At 40.6% G+C, this 20,144-nt stretch overlaps 1 protein-coding gene across 1 annotated transcript in view; it reads right to left on the bottom strand.

Annotated features, from left to right (window-relative positions):
• The window catches only part of Med12l (mediator complex subunit 12L), a 324,235-nt gene that overhangs the window by 252,809 nt on the left and 51,282 nt on the right, over positions 1 to 20,144 (bottom strand). Inside the window, exons 5-10 of the mRNA XM_051177003.1 lie at positions 9,384 to 9,553; positions 6,113 to 6,223; positions 4,654 to 4,923; positions 2,093 to 2,242; positions 1,274 to 1,373; positions 894 to 1,030 (exon numbers count right to left, since the gene is read on the bottom strand). Of these exons, the coding sequence (XP_051032960.1) occupies positions 894 to 1,030; positions 1,274 to 1,373; positions 2,093 to 2,242; positions 4,654 to 4,923; positions 6,113 to 6,223; positions 9,384 to 9,553 (938 nt within the window). The remainder of the gene's footprint in view (positions 1 to 893; positions 1,031 to 1,273; positions 1,374 to 2,092; positions 2,243 to 4,653; positions 4,924 to 6,112; positions 6,224 to 9,383; positions 9,554 to 20,144) is intronic.

Below are 20,144 nucleotides of genomic sequence, written 5' to 3'. Positions count from 1 at the left end.
GTACAAGTCTGAAGCCTTCTTATGGACTTGGTCAAAACACACAGAACAAGGTTCACTTGGCACAAAAACTTGACGTGCACCAGGTTTTCAACACTCCGTCCCTCTGTGGCTCCCACAGCCTTGAACCTGCCTCTAAGAAGAAGCTAATAGCTCACAAATTATCCCAGCAGAGGAACACTCTGGGATGTGTGTCAGGCCATGCTGGCAAAGAAAGAATTTTTTTTTTCATTATTTAATCTCTTCTTTCCACTAATCCATGACTAATGGCGAGCTTAAAAACAAAAGAGATGAAATTAGTGAACTAATTTGCTCTGAAAGTGTGCTAATACCTACCTCAGTATTACTTTGCATCTAACACAAGGTGCTTATGTACAGAGAAGGAGCGATTTTTCATTATAAAAATAATACCTTTATTTCTCTGAATCCTGGGTAAGAAAAGCAGTCTTTGAAAATTTTTATATTTATCTAGCAGTTAGTTCACTGACAAAACAATCTTTTGATAGGAAAAAAATAAAAATTATAGTTATTAAAACTTTTCAGTCTGAACATGCCCATATATAGCCATGTGCTGCCCTCTGCTGTGCTACAGACTAAATTACATCAAACTTTAGTTTTCTCAAACTAAAGCCATGTATCTATATCAAGTCTATCACTAGACAAGGAATGTACCAAAAACTAAAATGTAGAGAGGATGATGAAAGGTAAATAAAGATTTCCCCATCAGTATATCAAGGTAGACCTAACCCAATGTACATTTTATTATACTAACAGTGAGTCATCTTGATTCTAAATAAGAAAATTTGTAATGCACATACATGTAATGTACAGACTTCACCAGAATTCATCGAATGAGAAGAAAACAAGACAAAAGGAAGAAAAGTAGTATTAACTACCTCTTGGTTATCTTTGTTTTGGTTTGCCCAGAAAATTTTATGATAAAGTGTCTCCATCGAATTGCTGGAATCAGTTCTGTCAAAACAATGACGATCCAAGACTTCCAGTGTGTGCAAAACCCGACTAATTGTCACCCCTGGATGGAGAAATTAAGGAAGCAATTAAATAAGCCAGAATATCAGAGTATTTAAAACAAAAAAGAGCTTTTAACTCTCAGCATAAACTATCAAGGAGTTGCAAGAACTAAACTAGACATTCTGGACAGCCAGTAGCCAAAGGCTTAAAGCTCCCCATTCGTGTGAAGTGCTTTACAAGCACAAGAAAGAAAATCTCAAGCTGAATACTCTTGAAGCAATCGCCCTTCCGTGATATACCGTACCTGCCGTCGACTCTTGACACTTGTCAAAAGACCACCGCACTTCCACTGCACGACCTCGTTGTTTTATTTGCTGCTCTACCTCATAAATCCGTGCCCGAACCTGGAAGGTAAACACTTCAAGTTAACTTGTATTTGGAAGCTCTCAATGGCTGCCTATATCATGTCAAGTTTTCTAAGTGAGTAGATGATCCTCTGGTGAGTGACAGTCTTTATTGTGTCACAGGAAATGTAAATTCCTGTGTGAGCCATGCATTTCTAACTTTAAGCGATGATTTCATTCAAAAATAAGTCCTTACAAAGACAAATGCCTGAGTACAAAGCAACAAGTGGAATTTCTTTACAGCATGTAAGGCAAAGCAGACTTGGAGAATCTTTGAGCCACTGGTCTAAGCAGGAAACAAGTGAGTAGGGCTTCGGTCCCTTAAGAAAACCACCCAGTGACAGGCAAGTGTCCTGTGATAAGTATTCATTATAACCCCAAAGCTGAAGCTGCATAAGTCTTGGAACAAAGAATGCAGCAAAAATGAAAACACGCAACAATTACTAAACGTCACAAGCTATTGTTCCAGGGCTCACACTCAGGATCAGAATCATCACCAAAGATGCCAGGGTGGCAGCTGCCTGGGTGGCAGAACACTCAGTGCACATGCCGGGTTAAAGAAAAGGTGGGGGGGGGAGTCCAAAGAATTCACCTAGCATCATGGCACAGCTGGGGCAGGCATTACAATATCTCATATGTCAAGACAAGGCAAAGCCCACCATGCCCAGGGGCTTCCGGGAAATGAAATCATTCACAAAAGCAATGAAGTAAATGTCTACCTGCTGATTGAAAGCCGTATTCCCACCCGGCATGGGGAGGCTGGAAGGGGCAACCTGCAGCAGATCCAGGGGAGAGCCTGGGTTTGCGATCTTATTTTCATTTGTGGAATAATTCCACACCAAGGCACTTGGGCAACACAGAGTGACAGTCTAGAAATAAAGCAGGAACATCCCAGGCATTTAGAGGAAGGAGAAAATATTAACAGCAACGTCAATAAAAATGGCAGCAGGTTTCCTACAGATTTTAAAATACAAATGTCTTTTCCCATTCTTGGCTACTCATGTGGTAAGACAAGACTTAACAAATCATCAGTACAGATACTGAGAAATGAGTGTAATTTATTAGCAATACTCCAACACAGGAAATGTAGGGAGCTGAATAAAACAGCATATCTGTCACTTCAAATGATTTTTTTATAGTTAAACGAAAGATACAATTAGAATATTAAGTGCAAAGATTATCACCTTTTGTTATTTTTTAAAACTCTTAAATGTTGTGTCTTCAAGCTCCATAAATGCTTAGCAGACAGGCCCCAATACAAGAATTATACAACGTGGTCTATAAAAAATCTGGACAACAAATATTTTCAGCTCTGCGAGCCACCTACAGTTTCTGTCGCACATTTTCCTTTGGTGGTTTTAGCTATACAATAAGAATGTGACGCCAATTCTTGGCTCATAGGCTAGGTTTGGTCTAGATAACTTCCCCAGTTTTACCCTAAACTTTTACTGACACTTTTGTAAGCTCAGCCAGCTTGTAAGAAGCAGTCCCTACAATCATCACAGCTGTTCTGGGAGTCAGGTATTGCCGGCTTAGCCTTCTCAAAAATGCCAATCAAGAACTAAATAAATAATGGCTCCTGTAGCTCAAGGCTAGTTCTGAGAACTGAATGGCTGAATATGTCACCACTTAACACAGTGCTTGAAACCAAACAATACGAGAGAGACATTTTAGAAAGGATAAAACTATGACAGGAGTTTTGTTACTCTCCTCATCTGTTTCTAGACTATAATTTCCTGTTGGTCTTTCCCTGTATACTCAACCCTCCTATTCTCTTTGATGGACTTCCCTCATCATCTCTCATCCACACGTGCCTTTCAGATCAGTAAGTTATTTTTCACTACCAGCTCTGTGGGCAGCCTCAACCATCTCAGGTCTGCCCTAGTCTTCAGACTAGATATCCACTTAGGATACCTACAAGGAAAAGAACACTCCTGGCATTTGTGAGGTACTAGTTCCAAGACTCTTCTCATATATCCAAATCCGCAGATGTTCAGTCTCCAATCTAAAATTGCTTGGTATTTGTTTATAATCTGTGCAATCCCTGTGCATACTTCAAATCATCTCTACATTACATAAACAGCATGTGAATAGCTATCATACCCTGTTTGGAAATAAGATGAAAATGTCTGTACACCCTCAGGATAGATATTTTTTCTGAGTTCTTTCTGATAATTGACTCTTCTGATGTGAACTAAAGGATACAAACCAGAAGCAAAATTTAGATACTTCTAAATGTATTTCTTTGCCTTATCTCCCTCCTTCTGAGCTGTCCTCTTCCACAAACCTTTTTTATTCTCTGACCAAAACAATTAACTAATGTACAACTGACAGCACCATTTCCCTGATATAAAACTACCTAAAGACACCTGAGCCTAAGGCCATGAGGGCCTTCACTCACTAAAGGCCACCAGGCTCTACCTGCACACAGGTGACTAACAAGCCCTCTGACCCGTTTTCTATGCTACACCCCCCTCCCTGCCCCCACACACACCAGGAAACCCTTTTCCACTGAAACTACAAAAATTACAAAATACCTACAAAAGCTGCCTAGGAAAGCCTCCTTGGTTTTCAAGTTGGACAAGAAGTTCCCTTTTGAACCACCATAGTGCCTTGGGTATCTCTTCATTAACACTTTTAGCAAATGATATGCAAACTGCATTTATAACCCTGTCTTCTTATCAGGACAGCGAACTCCACATAAACCATGTCTTCCAGAACACCCTGATTCCAGAACCCCTTGATAAAGTGCAAAACCCGCTAAGAACTCAAGACACAGAAGGCGGCTGCTCTGGGGAAGGGCCACTGTCATGCCTAACTGACGCCAGAAAGATGTTATGCTCAAGGACAGCACAAGCAATGATGCCTGGTTCTAAAGAGACACAGAGGCATCCAGAGAGGCATCCAGCTCCACATGCCAACTGCAGACACTGAGGATGGTACATGGAGTGTAGAAGCTGTCTCCACAAAACAGCAACACAGCTGACCTGAACTATGAATTCTCCTTGAAAGATATGTAAGAGAATTGCTTAACCATCCTAACAACAGGCAACCAAAAGGCCAGCAGTGGGATCCCAAGCATTTGGGAGACTAAGGACTGCTCTAAGTGTCAGCCCAACAGGTGAGACCCTGTCTCTAATTCAGTGAAAACACCACAAAGGACAATCACGGTAATTTACTTCTGCAAAGACACACACACAAAAAAAAAATCTCAGTCTCATCTAACAAAAAGTAATAGATCATACATTTCTAATAAAAGTTACCAGGGTCCCGAACTTACCTGCAACATACAACTAAGTCCATAGACCAAGGGGCCATGCTGGGCACAGGAAAGAAAATCCGAGAAGGCCAGCTGCATGGGGCTCATGCCAGGGCCAGGAGTGCCAGGACTTGGGGTCCCAATACTCGTGTTGTTTGCTCCGATTATCATGTGGGGTGAGTGAGCAGCAAGGAGGTTGGGGCTATCACTCAGGAGCAAGGAAAGACGCCGGGCACAAAAGTACGCGAGACGACGAGACAGGTAGGCTGACTGAACAAACTCATCTGAATACTGAGAGAGAGGGGGCAGAAGGACAGCATGAGTTGGTTGTGCCTGGTGCTTCCAAAGGGCTATTTCAATTTGACACTCTTTACTAGGAAAAAAAAAAAAAAAGGACAAAAATACAAGATAGGTCAAACGTTATCCAGCTGTAACATAAAGAAAGCCGCATGTGTAGTCTTGTATTTTCCAGTAACCATTAAGAAAATAAAACAGGGATTCAAGGGATAGCTTGGCAGTTACGAAATGCTGATTGTGTTGTTCTCTGCACCCCCCACATCAGGAGGCTCACACCTCTTTCTAATTCCAGATCCAAGGGACAGATGCCCTCTTTCCTCTGCAGGTACCTGCATGTATGTAATGTACATAAACCCATGCAGACACACATATGTAGACACAAATAAAAATAAACCTTAAAAAAGGAAAAATAAAAGTCAAAAAGAATAATGTGTTATATTTAACCCAGTATTTCCGAACCAGATCACTTCAACAAGTAATTAATGTAAAAAGTAAGCAGGGTATACATTTGGACATGAAGTCTGAAATCTGGTATGCATTTTATACTTACAATGTATCTCAGTTCATAGTGGCGACTTTTCAAGAGCTCAGACACTCATCTGGTGAGGGACTAAACAAGAAATGCAAGCACAGACCACCCCAAGGGCTAACACAGAAGGGACATATAAGACTGTTGTGAGCAGCTCCAGGAGCAGGTATGAGTGACATGGGGCAGTGCTACTTTTCTAAGAAAAAATAATCTCATTCAAGTAACCATTATTTAATATTACTTGACAAATTAGTCTTAATTCAATGTACATAAAAAGCGGCCATAAGAATACAGATGACTGTCTGTGTCCCGCAGTAATTGGTGAACAGAGACAGCACTTGGGGGCTGTCTTGCTCAGATATAGGAGAAAACCTATAGTTTGTAAACAAAACAAATAAAGGAAGGGAGGGAGGGAGGGAGGGAGGGAGGGAGGGAGGGAGGGAGAAAGGAAGGAAGGAAGGAAGGAAGGAAGGAAGGAAGGAAGGAAGGAAGGAAGGAAGAAAAAACAACTATGGACACAGCAATACAAATGCTTCCATGGCATTTTAAACATTTTTTTCCCTTTCAAAAGGAATGTTTTTCCCCCTTTGTTCCTTCTTATCAGACTCATCTCTTGCCATAAGACAGACTATGTGGAGGTGAAAGGCTCCATACCTGTAGCATCAGTGGCAAAAGGAGTTTCAGAAGGTTGTCATCCACTGGTCTAATCTTTTCTAAGACGTCCAGGATCCATGTCAAATACTCATGTTTTTCCAACATTCCTTCCTTGAATGAGGAAAAAGTACACTACTAAATGTCAAAGAAAACCTAAGTTTTTAAGATACACTGACATGTAAATTCCATCCTGTGCTACTGTCACAGTAACAATATCACAATCCACAATCCAAAACCCAAACAAAATAAGGATCTCTATGGAAGGATTTGGAGGAAGGGGGGTGGTTAGTTGCCTGAGTTTTTGTTTTTGTTTCTAGTAATCCTTTTCATTCTAAATTGATTTTTAAAAATTCAGATATTCAGAAGCCATCACACTACAGGTTGACACACCCCCCCTAAAAATATCAGGAGCATGAATTCATTTTCAGGGAGGAGATAGGACTAACTGTAATGACTGGGTAGAAAGACTGTTCATATCGAAGTCTGAAAACTCCCAGCATACTCTGGGCTCAAATTAATTCTTAAATGACTCTCAGATTCACCTACCTATAAATGTGTTATCTGAAATATCAAATATCATTTAATGGCCCATTAAATGAAAGAAATGATAGATTTTAATGAAAACAATTATAAAATAATTCTGTACAACCATGCTAAAGAATAATTACATCTCCACACACTTCCAAAATATCCTCTAACTGGCATTACATGGTCCCTTTTCCCTTATCTTTTTTCTTCTACTAACCCAAGGTATTTGACAAACCCTCTACTACTGAGCCACATCTCCAAAGACACCACTAATCCTGACAGACTTGCCCTTTGTCAATTGCCTTCATACAGGCCCATGAATGCCCACACACAGGCCTGAATATATACACACATGAACAAATAATATACACACATGTACAAATACATTTGTATGACTTTCTAGACATACACACTTAATGTCATATCATAGCCTTGGTGTTATGAGGAAAGACTCTTCAAAACAGAAAACAAGCCATGTTTTGTGAAAAACGGCATGCCATATCTATAAAATTTAGTAAGGATTTAAAATAAACTTTACATTAATGTGCAATGATGGTTAAAACAAGATAACAAAATTAATTTTAAAAAGGAATCCTGGGGCTCACAAAGTAAAATGTTTGCTCTACAAGCATGAAGACCAGAGTTCAATTCACTCAATTCACAGCACCCACATTAAAAAATAGATAAATAACAGGGTGGTGGTGGCGGCACACGATTTTAGTCCCAGCGCTTGGGAGGCAGAGGCAGGTAGATCTCTGAGTTTTAAGCTAGCTTGATCTACAGAGCTAGTTCCAGGACAGCCAGAGCTATTACACAGAGAAACCCTGTCTCAAAAAAACAATAAATAAATAAATAAATAAATAAATAAATAAATAAATAAATAAATAAGATGGCATGAGCCCATAATCCCAGGGTAGAGAAGTATGCAAAGGCAGACCCTTGCAGCTCAATGGCCAGCCAACCTAGACTAAGCTAAAATCCCAGTGGGAGACCTTGTTACAGAAAACAAGATGGCAGGCTCCTGAAGAATGTATCAATAATCAGTGTTGGCCTCCAGGTATTCATGCAGACAGGGCAATCAATATCACATACACACACACACATACACACAAATAATAAAACAAACATTTAAAAAAAAAAAACCTCATGGACTCAATCCTCCAATTCTTTTGCTTATGTATTCCTATTCTTATTTTCTGCATATGTATTCTGCAGATTGGATATACTAGGGTATCTTTCTCATCTCAGGACACAGTACATGAAAATATAAAGGAACTTTTAAAAGTTGGCATCAATTCTCATCATTCTAAGAGCTATTTCCTATTTAAAAAGGCATCATGGATGGCAAGATAACTCAGCAGGTAAAGACACTTGCTACCACATACCGAAGACCTCAGTTCAATCCCTGGAACCCACATGGTGGAGAGAATATCTCACAGATTATTGTCTGACCTGCGTATACAGGCCACGTAGTACATGTGCAATCATGTACACACATGCATGTGACACACACTAAATAAATGTTACTACTATGTTAATCTTTATAAAAGAATCAAGTGTGCTGAGAAAACACACTTCTGAGACAACAACTAAAGGGCTAGCTTAGTAAAAAAAAAAAAAGCCGAAGAGTGCAGATCAGGCTCTGAAGCAGTCAGCATAAACAGGGCTGGGTTTTTTTTAAGGGCTGTGTTTAGTCATTTAAAAACTAACTATGCTACTTCACAAAAGGACCACACAGCTTTTTGTTTGTTTGTTTGTTTTACTACTTGAGCTTCTAAACTACTTGAGTTTCTAATACCTGGATATTACAGTTAAAGTTGTAAGTGAAACATTTAAAAACCACATATTCCTTTACTCTTTGATAAACATGATGGATAATGATAATCTGAGCTAATAAAAGGACTTTAGCTGAATACACCTTGTCAAGAATAAAAACAAAGGTAAATAACACCCCAACTGACCTCTGCTGGTCAATAAAAATTACAGCAGATCGTCTTTGTGAGAATCCTGAAGTTCCTGGTTGCCCTTAATCTACTCCTTAAGTTTTAATTTCAAGATACAACTGAACTAGATGAAGATGCCCTTCGCATGGAATACTTCAGTGGCAGATGATATCCGTTGTGAGACAGGAAACCTCCACACACAGCTATGTCTAAGTAAATATATCTAATTTGCAAAATAAAGAGTTTAAGAGGGTTGTGCTTAACAGAACAATTGCAAAGTAATTAATGGCACTAAAATACCTGATATCACTGACAACTGGAGGTTGTAATAAACTGTCATCAAAGCACACATGTTCCCTTGAATGTACTATAAGAGATATGCCTGACACTGTAGTGCGTACCTATAACCCCAGGGAGGCAGAAGAAGCATGGTCTACACAACTGAGTTCAAGGCCAGTAAGAACTTGCATCAAAATTTCAGTTACATACAAAGAAATGGTAAGTCTTTCTGTGAATACATCGGTTTATATAAAGATACAATATTTAGTTCCAGAAAATATATAGACATCTACCAGCATGTTTTGGTCAACCAAAGACCACATATAGCAGGTATATACTGTGTCATATGGTCTATGTATGTAGCAGGCTATACCATACACATTTATACGTAAGTGTACTCTGTGATGTTTGTAGCATGATAAAATCACCTAGCAGCCCATTCCTCAGCATGCATCCCTGCCGTTAAGCACATGTGACTATATATGGAAGGTATCCTTTTCTTGCATGCCTTGATACATTACCTGGAACATGTGAAATGCCAGCTTCTCATTATACTCCCACTGCTTCATGGCTTGCTCAACTTCGGGTGGCACAGGGACAGGGCCGTCACCTGTACTGGAGGCCATGTGGTAAAAGTCAGAGATCTTGACCAACTGCTCTCTAAGGTACCTGGTAGATATCTGTGTCCACTCTGCATTAAGAGGGGGAAAAAAAAAGAGTTCTGATTGTTGATTATAGCCACAGCTATAAGAATCACAGCTTTTTCTCCCCTGACTACCTTTGACATACTTTCGAGTTTAACATATGTTACATATAAATGACTTTTGCATATGCAGCCATGACTCAAGAAATCGTGGCCAGACAGAACCTGGCCAGATCTCAGGGGGACTAAGTCATCCCATTCTTGCACTACCATGACCCCAAAGACTTCTGCATGTAAATTTTGTCATCTGTAATAAACAACAGTTGTATCATAAAACCACTCAAGGGTCATCAGAAAACAGAACAGCAAAGAAGAATACTTAGCAAGAAATCTTGATCCACCAACTGAAGAACACCAAACCTCTCCAACACAGGTCTTGGGGTGTGCTTCTCTCCCAGACTGTGTCAAATTTCAAACACACATGCACTGGCTTTTGTTCGGTGCACAGAAATGACATCCACAGCACCCAAGACATACACAGACATAGGCACAGCTGACCCGGGCATGACCATCTGCACCTTAGTCGTTTGGCTTTCTTCAACCAGCACTGATATGTGGGAACTCAGAAAGGATAGTCGGGCTGAGTGAGAAGCACTAAAAGCTAAGAAATGAAAAGGCAGCAGAAAAAGATAAAGGGGGTAGGGAGGCAGAGGAGGTGGCTCAGTGGTAAATCACAAGCTTGCCCAGTATGAGTCACTGAGTCTGAATCCCAAGAACTTCGATCTCTCCAGGTCGACAGCACAGGTTTGTGATCTCAGTATTCCTTTTGTAAGATGGGAGGCAGAGACAGAGACGGGAGAATTCCTGAAGGCTGTGGGCCAGGGAGCCTGGCAGAAACAGCTCAGCTTTAGCAACAAACATCAAAGAACCCTTTCCTCAGCCAAGGTGGAAGGAGACCCGCAAACTGAGGCTGGCCTGTGACCTCCATATTGGTGCAATACCATGGCCCTGGTCCCCAGAACATGCACGTGCTCACACACACACAAAACAAAAACCACTAAAACTATTTTAAAATGACTGCCACCAGGGCACACATTAAACTATGTTGCCTCTGGCAACCAGAATGGAGGATATGATACTAACTTTAGCCCATTCTGAGGGGGGAAAAAATGTAATAACTGTAAGCTTGCAGCCAAATTTCCCCAAATAGTTAGAAAAACAGCATTTTCTAAGAAACCATCCTAGGAAACAACGCCAATGTCTTCTCATCATTTGTTCCCCCACCCTCTCAGAAGTGAGGAGCAGACACCAATTGTCTGACAGTAACGGAGAACTTTCACTTTACTTGTCAGCTGCAACCAGAGACAACCACCATTAAGTGTTAGTTTCAATCGCTTGTTCCAACTATATCTTGTAAATTAAAATTCATTCTGGGAAATGGACGCAAGAGATCTGGAGTTCATTCTTGCCTACATAGTAAGCTTAAGGCTAGCCTGGGCTACATAAAACCTGTATCCAAAAAAAAAAAATGATATGAATAAATAAAATTTAAGTGCACACCAAAGCTGTTAAACTCCAGAGATAAACCAGTGCAAAGATATGGTCAGGTATTAATTAGACTGATACTGTGTTCTGAGTTTAATCATCGCTAAAACTGATCAATTGGAACTAAAAACATTCAACTATGGATGGCATCAATTTCTTGTCACCTTATGACATGCTCATGACACTTGTTTAATCAAAACACTAACAATCTGTTGAGACAAGTTGAGATTACCTCTAATAAGCAAAAACAGAAACGATGATACAGACCCTGAGCTTTGTACAGACAGCAAGCCTTTTGAGTAACAAGCCCACAGTGCATTCCAGCCAAAACTAAAAATAACACAAATCTGCACACACACACCTACTTTGTCTCTGTCATGATCTTCATATTAAAAAAAAAAAAAAAAAACAGGAGCACAAGTTTGTTACAGAAAATGTGTAATATAGAAGAAAACCCATAATATCCCATTAATCACATACAGAGACACAGTGTTGTCCACATTACTACAGGAAAATGGTGCCAGAACTTCCACCACAGATACCAAAACCTGCAGGTGCCCAAGGTCCTTCTGTAAAATTTCAGTCTGGGCAGATGGCTCAGCCAATATGGCTTTTACCAACCAAGGGTAAGGACAGAGTTCGGGTCCTCAGAAGCCAAGCGAATGTCCGGCAGTCATTGTAGCACACCTGTAATCCCCATGTGAAGGAAGCAGACACAGAGGACTCACAGGGCAAGAAAATAAGCTATGATGAGTGAGTTGTGCTCAAGGTGTAAGGTGGAGAGAAAGCAAAAGACACCCAATATCTGCCTTGGGGATCCACATGCTTCCACGTACAAACACATGTACCTGCATGAACATATACCCATGTAGATACACATGTGAACACAATACATATAGAAAAATAATTAGTGGTACTTGCATAAAACCATAACACACCTTCATACTTTTCACCTTTTCTACATTTATAACATAAAATACAATGTAAATGTTACACAAATACTTATTATACTATTGTGTAAATAGTGATAAACACAAAAGTCTATATATGTTCAGTATAGACATAATTTATGTCAAATATTTCCCATCCCCAGAAGGCTTGATCTGCAGTCAGAACCTATCCATGGACATACTGCACTGGAAAGACAGCTCAGTGGATAGCCCTTGCTTATTGTAATTATCTTTTTGAGTTCAAATTCCCAGTACTCTTGTAAAAAGCCAGGCCTAGCTACACATGCCTATAGTCCCAACTCTGAGGGAGAGAGGGTAGATGTGATGGTAGAATCCTCAGGACTTAATGGCTACCAGTCTGGCTCCATATTGGGAGCAATGAGAATATGGCAGAAAATGGTAGAGAAAACTACAATGTAAAAAAAGAAATATTTTAATAAACGCATGCATACCTTTCCCTTGACTGTTGAACACACTACATTGCAATCTGAACCCCTTTTAGGAATTAACAAATACAGCCCTTTCAGGACTTCAACATCAGACATCAAATTATGATGTGAACCAGATGATCTCCAGATCTGTGGCAAATGGCAAACGACTTAAAATTAGGATCCACACGAAACTGTCATTAAGAACTAAAAAATAAGGTAAGCAATGGTGTGCCACCATTGCTTTAATCCCATCATTCAGGAAGCAGAGGCAGGTGAATCTCTGTGAGTTGGAGGCTAGCCTGATCTATAGAGTGCGTTCTAAAACAGTATTGTTGCACAGAGAAACCCTGTATTGAAAACCTACCCACCCCTAAAAATAATTGAGAACAGACAGAATAGAGAGATGGCTCAGTGACTGAGACTATGGGTATCTGGAATAGGACCAAGGTCTAATTCCCAGCATCCATGATGAGACTCACAAGAGGTTTTGGCTGCTTTTGATGATAAGCAAAAAATAAAGGTTATAAAGAACATTTAGCTAGAAAGAATCAGAGTAGATAGATGGGAAAAGGTGAACAAGGAAGGTTGAAAGTGAACTCAATTCAACCAACTCAGAAAACACAACCACAACTTTAGTCTCACTCTATAAAGCAGACAATGAAGCCTATAAAGCTAGAGTGTTAGAACTGTGAGCATGAATGCTACTCAAAATGCTGATGGGTCAACAATGAAAAGAAGAAGGTGGCTGTTAGTTTTTAATCAATGTTCTTCCTTATATTCCAGGATCCCAGAAGCACAAGCCCATCCTTGCTAATGCCTTACCCTAAGAAGAGAACACTGGCCCAGAGGGGTGAGGGAGTCACCGAGTCTGCCCACACCCAGACACAGGAGTTATAAGACTGCCAGAGATGGTAAGCTTAAGGATCCAGCAGTAAAAACCAAATGTGGCACATGGCCCACTTTACTCATCAAACACAGGAATTTCTATGAACACAGTGGTTGAAAGATGACACTCCAGAGCCCCCCTAAACTTAAATAGGAACAGGAAGCTAGGTGCTAGGCAGAGGAGAGAGGAACAGCTGTTAGGGAATATTTGTTTAACTATGAAAAGATGTGTTGCATTTGTTTCATTATGTAAAGATATGTTGCTGTTTTATCTTGCTGTCTAAGGCAGCTGATTGATCTACTAAAAAGCTGAATGGCCAACAGCAAGGGAGGAGGAATAGGCAGGACTTCCAGGTCAGGGAGAGAAAGTGGGAGGAATTCATGTGAAGGAGGAGGAGGAAGAAGAAAAGAGAAGAAAGAAGGAAGGAGGAAGAAGAAAGAAGGAGGAGGAGAAGGAAGAGGAGGAGGAGGAAAAAGAAATACCAGGACCAGACAGACAGACACAGAAAAAGCAAGAAAGGCATACAGAATGAAAGTAAGGCAAAAAGCCCCAAGGTAAAACATAGATAAATAGAAACAGGTTAAATTAAAAGAGCCAAGCATTCATAATTAATGATAAGTCTCCATGTCTTTATTTGGGAGCTGGTTGGCAGCCCAAAATAAAATCCAGCTACAAACAACTATCCTGGTAGCAAACACAGAATGCCAAAGGCAGAGAGTCCTGCACATTCCTGGTGGTGTGACATTAGCAGAGACTTATTGGCATTAGAAGGATATGCTGAGAAACACAAAGAATCTGCAATCCAAACCCTAGCTCCTCCATTCACCAGCTGTGAAATCTGAAGGAAAGTATTGAGCCTTGGCTAAGTCTCAATTTCCTCTGCTGCAAAATAAAGATTAATAACAAATAGCTCAATTACTGTAAAGATAAGTCACTAGCACAATGGGTGCAAAATGGGAACTGATCAGTAAATGCGAAGGATGTTTATAAAGGGAACAGTTGGACACTGGCTGCCAGTGGATAGCATGTGCTGCTTCTGATATCAGACCTGCTCCCTCCCTCCAGCTAAGTTAACACCCAACAGATAACACAATGGCTGGCATATTGTTTGAGAAAGCATCAATGTTGGTTTCATGCCTCCAAGTTTTTCAATAGATCCACAGTCTTCAGTGAATGAAGATGGAGCTTATTGTGTGGGAAACTAACCCCATCTCAATGGCTACCTGCTGGTACTCATCTGATGCCACTAGCTCAAGCTGCTCTGGTACTTGGAGGCTATGCTTATCTAAAGGACTTCTCTGATCACTCATAAGCATGAGCAGACATGTTTCCAGGACCAGTTGAAACATCACACACTGTTTTTCTAGTGTCTGCATACCAGCCCTCCACCTAGTATGGATGATTCACTCGCCCTTTCCTGAGTGTAATCCCCTCAACAGGCTATATTTCCATAAATTAAATATTGACTTCAACCAATACATCATAAAGTCCTTTCAAAAGAGATATCAAGTCCATATCTACTGGTCCTGCCTTTCATTTTTTCAATTCTTAGTAGGAACTCATCACTGGAATTTTTAACAGCAACAGAGAGAGAGAGAGAAAGAGAGAGAGAGAGAGAGAATGCTTTAACACTGTTCTAACTAGAAGCATGGATGTACTATAAAAGGTCCGTGCAAACACTGCAATTTGCTCTCTTTATTTGCGTGTTTGTGTGATATGTCTATGTATCACATACATGCCTGGTGCCCATAGGGCCAGAAGAGGGCATCAGATCTCCTCAGAACTGGAGTTAAGGATGGTTGTAGCCACCACGTGGATGCTGCAAACCAAACCTGGATCCTCTACATGAGCAGCCAGTATTTCCAGCACATGTATTTTGCCTTCTTTTTTGAAGAAGCTTACTTGTAAATGTGTATATAAATACGCTTTATTCCTGTGATAGCTCAGTTTCCTGACTATAGTCTTTCCTTAAAAAAAAAAAAAAAAAAAACAGCACTCGGGAACTATGCAAAATGAATGAAAAAGTGCTTGTTTGTTTGTTTGTTTTAAATACAAACATACCCAAAAACAAAGGCACCTCCTCCATTGGGCTAATCAAGCCTTCAGGGGTGCTAATCAGCCTGACTTTGGGGATGATTGAATGAGAAAAATAAAATCAACTTGTGCACATATAAGCTGCACAATCCATTTCCAAACACTCTTAAGAATCACTGGAAGATCTTCCAACATGATCCTATTTCATGAAAAGAAAGCCAACCGAGATATACTAGGGAAATCATGTCCCCAAGAAAGGAGTTGGGTCTAGAACATAGAAAAAATTATTGTTATTACAACTTAGTAATGAGAAGACTATTTAATTTTAAGTTTAGGTTGCAGAAGACTGGAACACATACCTCTCCAATGAAGTTAAACAGATGGCCAAAAGGAACACTTGGAGGTGCTCAACATCAGAAGCTATCATGAAAAACACAAAGCAAAAGCACAATGGCCTAAGACGAGGATGAATATAACCAAAACATAGTAACAAGCCTTGGTAAAGATGTGAAAAGAGTGGGACCCTTGAGGATTAATGATGGGAATGTGATAGAGAAGGAAAAAAGAAGTTTACCAGTTCCTCAGAAGTTAAGCATGGAAACACAATGCAACCCAACTACTTTACAGCTTACAACTGGCTATATACTCAAGAGAGATTAAAAAAAAAAACAAAAACAAAAACAAAATAACACTCAAATGCCATGCAAATATCCATTGAGTCCAGCAAGACTCACACTAGATAAAAGATAAATCTAAACATTCATCAACTGATGAACTAATTGTGGTGTGTGCCTTCAATGCAATAATACTGATCTGTAAGGGGAATGCTATACTTTTGAGACATGCTACAGCACGGAAGAACCTTCAAAATACTAAGTAGAAAGAGCAAGTTTGGTAGAACCACATATTACAAGAATTATGATGTCTAAAATAAGAAACTCTATACACACAAAGTAGACTATTAATGCTAATGGATATGGGGCATTTGATGAAAATGTTCTAAAATGTGGTCGATGGTGTTGTGGAACAGTTTCTTCCAAAACAGGAACATCCATCCTGCAGGGGAGCTACTTAAGCAGGAAGTCCCTGAAAATGACTACTAGGGCCCTCCCTGCCAGAGAAAGCAATAAAAGGTGAGAGTCCCTCGGAGACTAGAACAGTGGTTCTCAACCTTCTTCATGCTATGACCCTTTAATACAATTCTTCATGTTGACGTGACCGCCAACCATAAAACTATGTTCATTTTTACTTCATAACTAATTTTTCTGCTATGAACTGTAACATAAATACCTGTATTTTCTGGTCTTAGGTGATCCCCGTATAAGGGTCATTAGATCCCCAAAGGCATCACAACCCACAGGTTGAGAACGGCTGAACTAGAGGAACAGAACTACAAAGACTTGAGGAAAGCAAGCTGCAAAGAAGACTCTTGAAACCAGACCAGCTGCCTGGAAGGATTTAGACCAGAGTCACTTGGAAAAGACTCTCCAACCTGTTGAGCTGCCTGCAGGCTGTACAGGACATCCAAGGTTCCCAGATATTGTGAGCTGTCACCCATGCTAGGACGGGCCTTAGTGATGCAGCTTCGAGTCATTTCTATTCTTGTAGGTAACCCCTTATCCATATTCTTATAAATAACCCTAATAAAATTCATTAGCTCACCAAAGTAGATTTTGGTGGCGTCCACACTTTGACCTATTGGGGTAATCCCTATCAGGGGTGAGTAGATAGATGTGTGTGTTGTATCTCCCCAGGAAAAGTTTTATCACACAACAGATGGCTTCACAACTATGAACACACCAAACACCACTGGGATGGTTTTATAACTGTATGGCATATGAATTTTATCTCAGTGAAGTGGTCTCTTTATGTTTTCGAAATACTCAATTTCCAGTAAGGAATCACCTACGTTTCACAAGGTAAAAGAAAAGAAAATTTCATGATTCACAGAAGTTGACAAAAATGAGAGGGAAAAATCAGAGTGGCCTTAAGTTTATGGTTAAAGCTGGGTAGAGGATAAAGAGAATTACACACTTGTACATTGTTTTTTTAATACCTACAACAGAATGATTTTCAAAGTTATAATTATCCAAAATCCCCATTTGGCCTATGTTTACTTGTGGAATCAAATGGTGGTTTGTCACTGTGCTAACTAACTAGTAGCCTGGATTAACAAGAGCGCAGATCATAGCTACCACCCCAAAGTGATCTGAGGCCAAGAGAGGCAAAGCACTGGCTAGGCTGCCCTGTTCTGATGAACCATCAGTAAACACGTCCTTCTGGATGAAGAGGGGTAAAAGAGAGCAGAGAGTGAGGGATTGAAAAAGAAGCTACTGTACACAGGGTAAATACTACAAAATAATGCTACCGAGACACACTAATCCTTTTAAAACATTTGCCTGTGGCTGCTCTTCCAGAGGACCCAAGTTCAGTTCCTAGTTCACACATCAGGCATCTCACAACCATCTGTGACTTCAGCTGCTGGGGGGTGGGGGGGGGGTAATGGCCTCCACAGCCATCCACACACACACACAGCATACACAGAGACAACAATGATAAAAACAATAATGCATTAAATGTTTTCCTCTGTTCCGGATGTGACTAAGCAGCAGAGAACTAATATGTGCACCCAAAAGCAAATTATCAAATAATCATCTAATTTGTCTGCATACATGATTTTTCTGTGTTATTATTTAACTGGCTTTATTGCCCAAAGACACTGCATATTATACTATGCTACTATGCTACTATGAAATCAAGAATATATATCCTAGAACAAAATAATCAATAAACAGCTAAAATAAAAGTCATCAGTGTTTAGCAGCCAACATTTCCTATTGCAGTCTGGAAGTTCTGCTGGGTTGTGGAGCTACAAAGTGAACTATGAGAGAAACCACCTGAAGCCTGGAAAGACAGAGATGCAGAGGAAACAGCAGCCAAGCGAGGAACACCCTGTTGTGACCATAGGACTTGGGAGAGGGGTTAAAGGGGAGATTCCTGTCACTCTAGAAGGAAGGCAGAATTGCTTTTCACAGGCAGAAGCAGGCATCTGTCCATAATGGAATGCAGAGGAGTCTTCAGAAGCCATTGGTCCCCAGATGGGTGTTTCCGGAATGACCACCAGAGGGCACTGGTGAACCACATATCTGTTTCCAAGAATCTCCTCAACCAGCAACCCAGGCAGACAGCCTTTTGCCACAATGACTAAAAGGCATTGAAGAATCGTGAGCAAAGGAATATCAGGATCAGATATATAAACGAAAGCTAACTCTCAGGGAGTTGTACAAAGTGAGCAGGGGCTACCAGGTTCAGCAGGGAAGGGACCCTGGTAGAGAACAAAGAAGAGAGGTGGGTGTGGCATCCTCTCTAAGGAAAGCAGTGACCAGCTTGATAACAGAGATGGCACAAAGGGCTGATAGATTGAAGAACTTTCCAGATTCTGAGTGGGGTGGCTGAGGAGATCATAGTGCCACCACTTAAGGTATGGAACACACAAAGGTACTTGATGGTAGGAGGCTGGGTTCAGCTTGGTATATTAACTTCTTGCTTTAATTATGCTTTTCATTTTGAGATTATTTACAGACATGCATATCTCTGCAGATACCTCAGTAAACCTTTTGCATTGACATGGTAAGAGATTACCAGTATGGAGAAACAGGGAAGTGTTTATAAAGAATGAGCTGCTGCGTTTAATTAACCCCTTAGGACATGTTCCCACTGCCTTGGGACCAGGCCCAGGAGACAACAGACTTGTCAGCCAGCTAACACCTTTGGGTGGTCCCCATGCACACAACACACTGGCGCCTCCTACAGCAGGCCTGTGGGCTTGTGACCCAGGTGGAGAAGAGATCTCAGGAATGAAGGGAGAGGTCCCTCCTGAGGGTCTGGGGTACAGGAGAGTTGGAGGCGTGTGGCTAGAGAAGACAGCTGCTGCCAGGTCCCCAGCAAAGCAGCAAACCCAAGTGCATCCTTATACAGACACTTAATGACCCTTGCAGGCTGCCAGCTTCTAGTACAGCTGCTTGGAGAAGGCTCAGTCCTCTGTACAGCAAAACTAAAACTCTACATTCCCCTTTCCTTTGGAGATGGTGGTAGTTTGAGCAAAGTTTCAACAGTAAAAATGGTGTAGTATTTAAGATGTACACACACACACACACACACACACACACACACACACACACACACACACGGTGAGCAACTGCTCTAAAGCTTCTACTTCTGAACAAACAGCTAAGAGCCTTTTGTGAGGACAAAATATGAGACATCTGATCACCAGATGACCATAAAAATAACTCTAGAACAAGAAGCTATAAAACACAGTAACGCCCATACTACTCAGACTACTCTTTTCAAACACTTCATCTTAATTTCTTGGATGTCCTCTGAGATATATTTTACTGTAATTTAAAATAGTCTTTACAAACCTTGGTGTTCGTTTCATGGTGTGCATGGCATACATAAAGTGGCCTTGTTCTTGTAAATAGCTGTATGTGATTAGCCTTTTAATGACTTCACACATGTCTCCCCTATAAAGTGAGCAGCATAAGTTACTGGACCACAAACAGGCTCTACCAAGGCTGTGCACAATTAAGAAACAGAAGGACAATGAGAGTAGGACCAGAAGTGGAACTGGACAACTTTCAAAGGCATGATCCTAGTGACATTTAGTAGTGCTTCAGGGCTGACCACTTGGGATTGGATAACTCACTAGGGGTCTTATCCCTAGAGAAAACTGATCCCCTCCCTGACCTCCCTCAGCAGCCATTAACAGCCTATATGTCTTCATCTAAGGG

The sequence above is a fragment of the Phodopus roborovskii genome, unplaced genomic scaffold (assembly GCF_943737965.1).
Source record: "Phodopus roborovskii unplaced genomic scaffold, PHOROB, whole genome shotgun sequence".
Classification (NCBI taxonomy): domain Eukaryota; kingdom Metazoa; phylum Chordata; class Mammalia; order Rodentia; family Cricetidae; genus Phodopus; species Phodopus roborovskii.
Note: the sequence above shows the minus strand (reverse complement) of the source record. Positions and strands in the feature narration are given on the sequence as shown.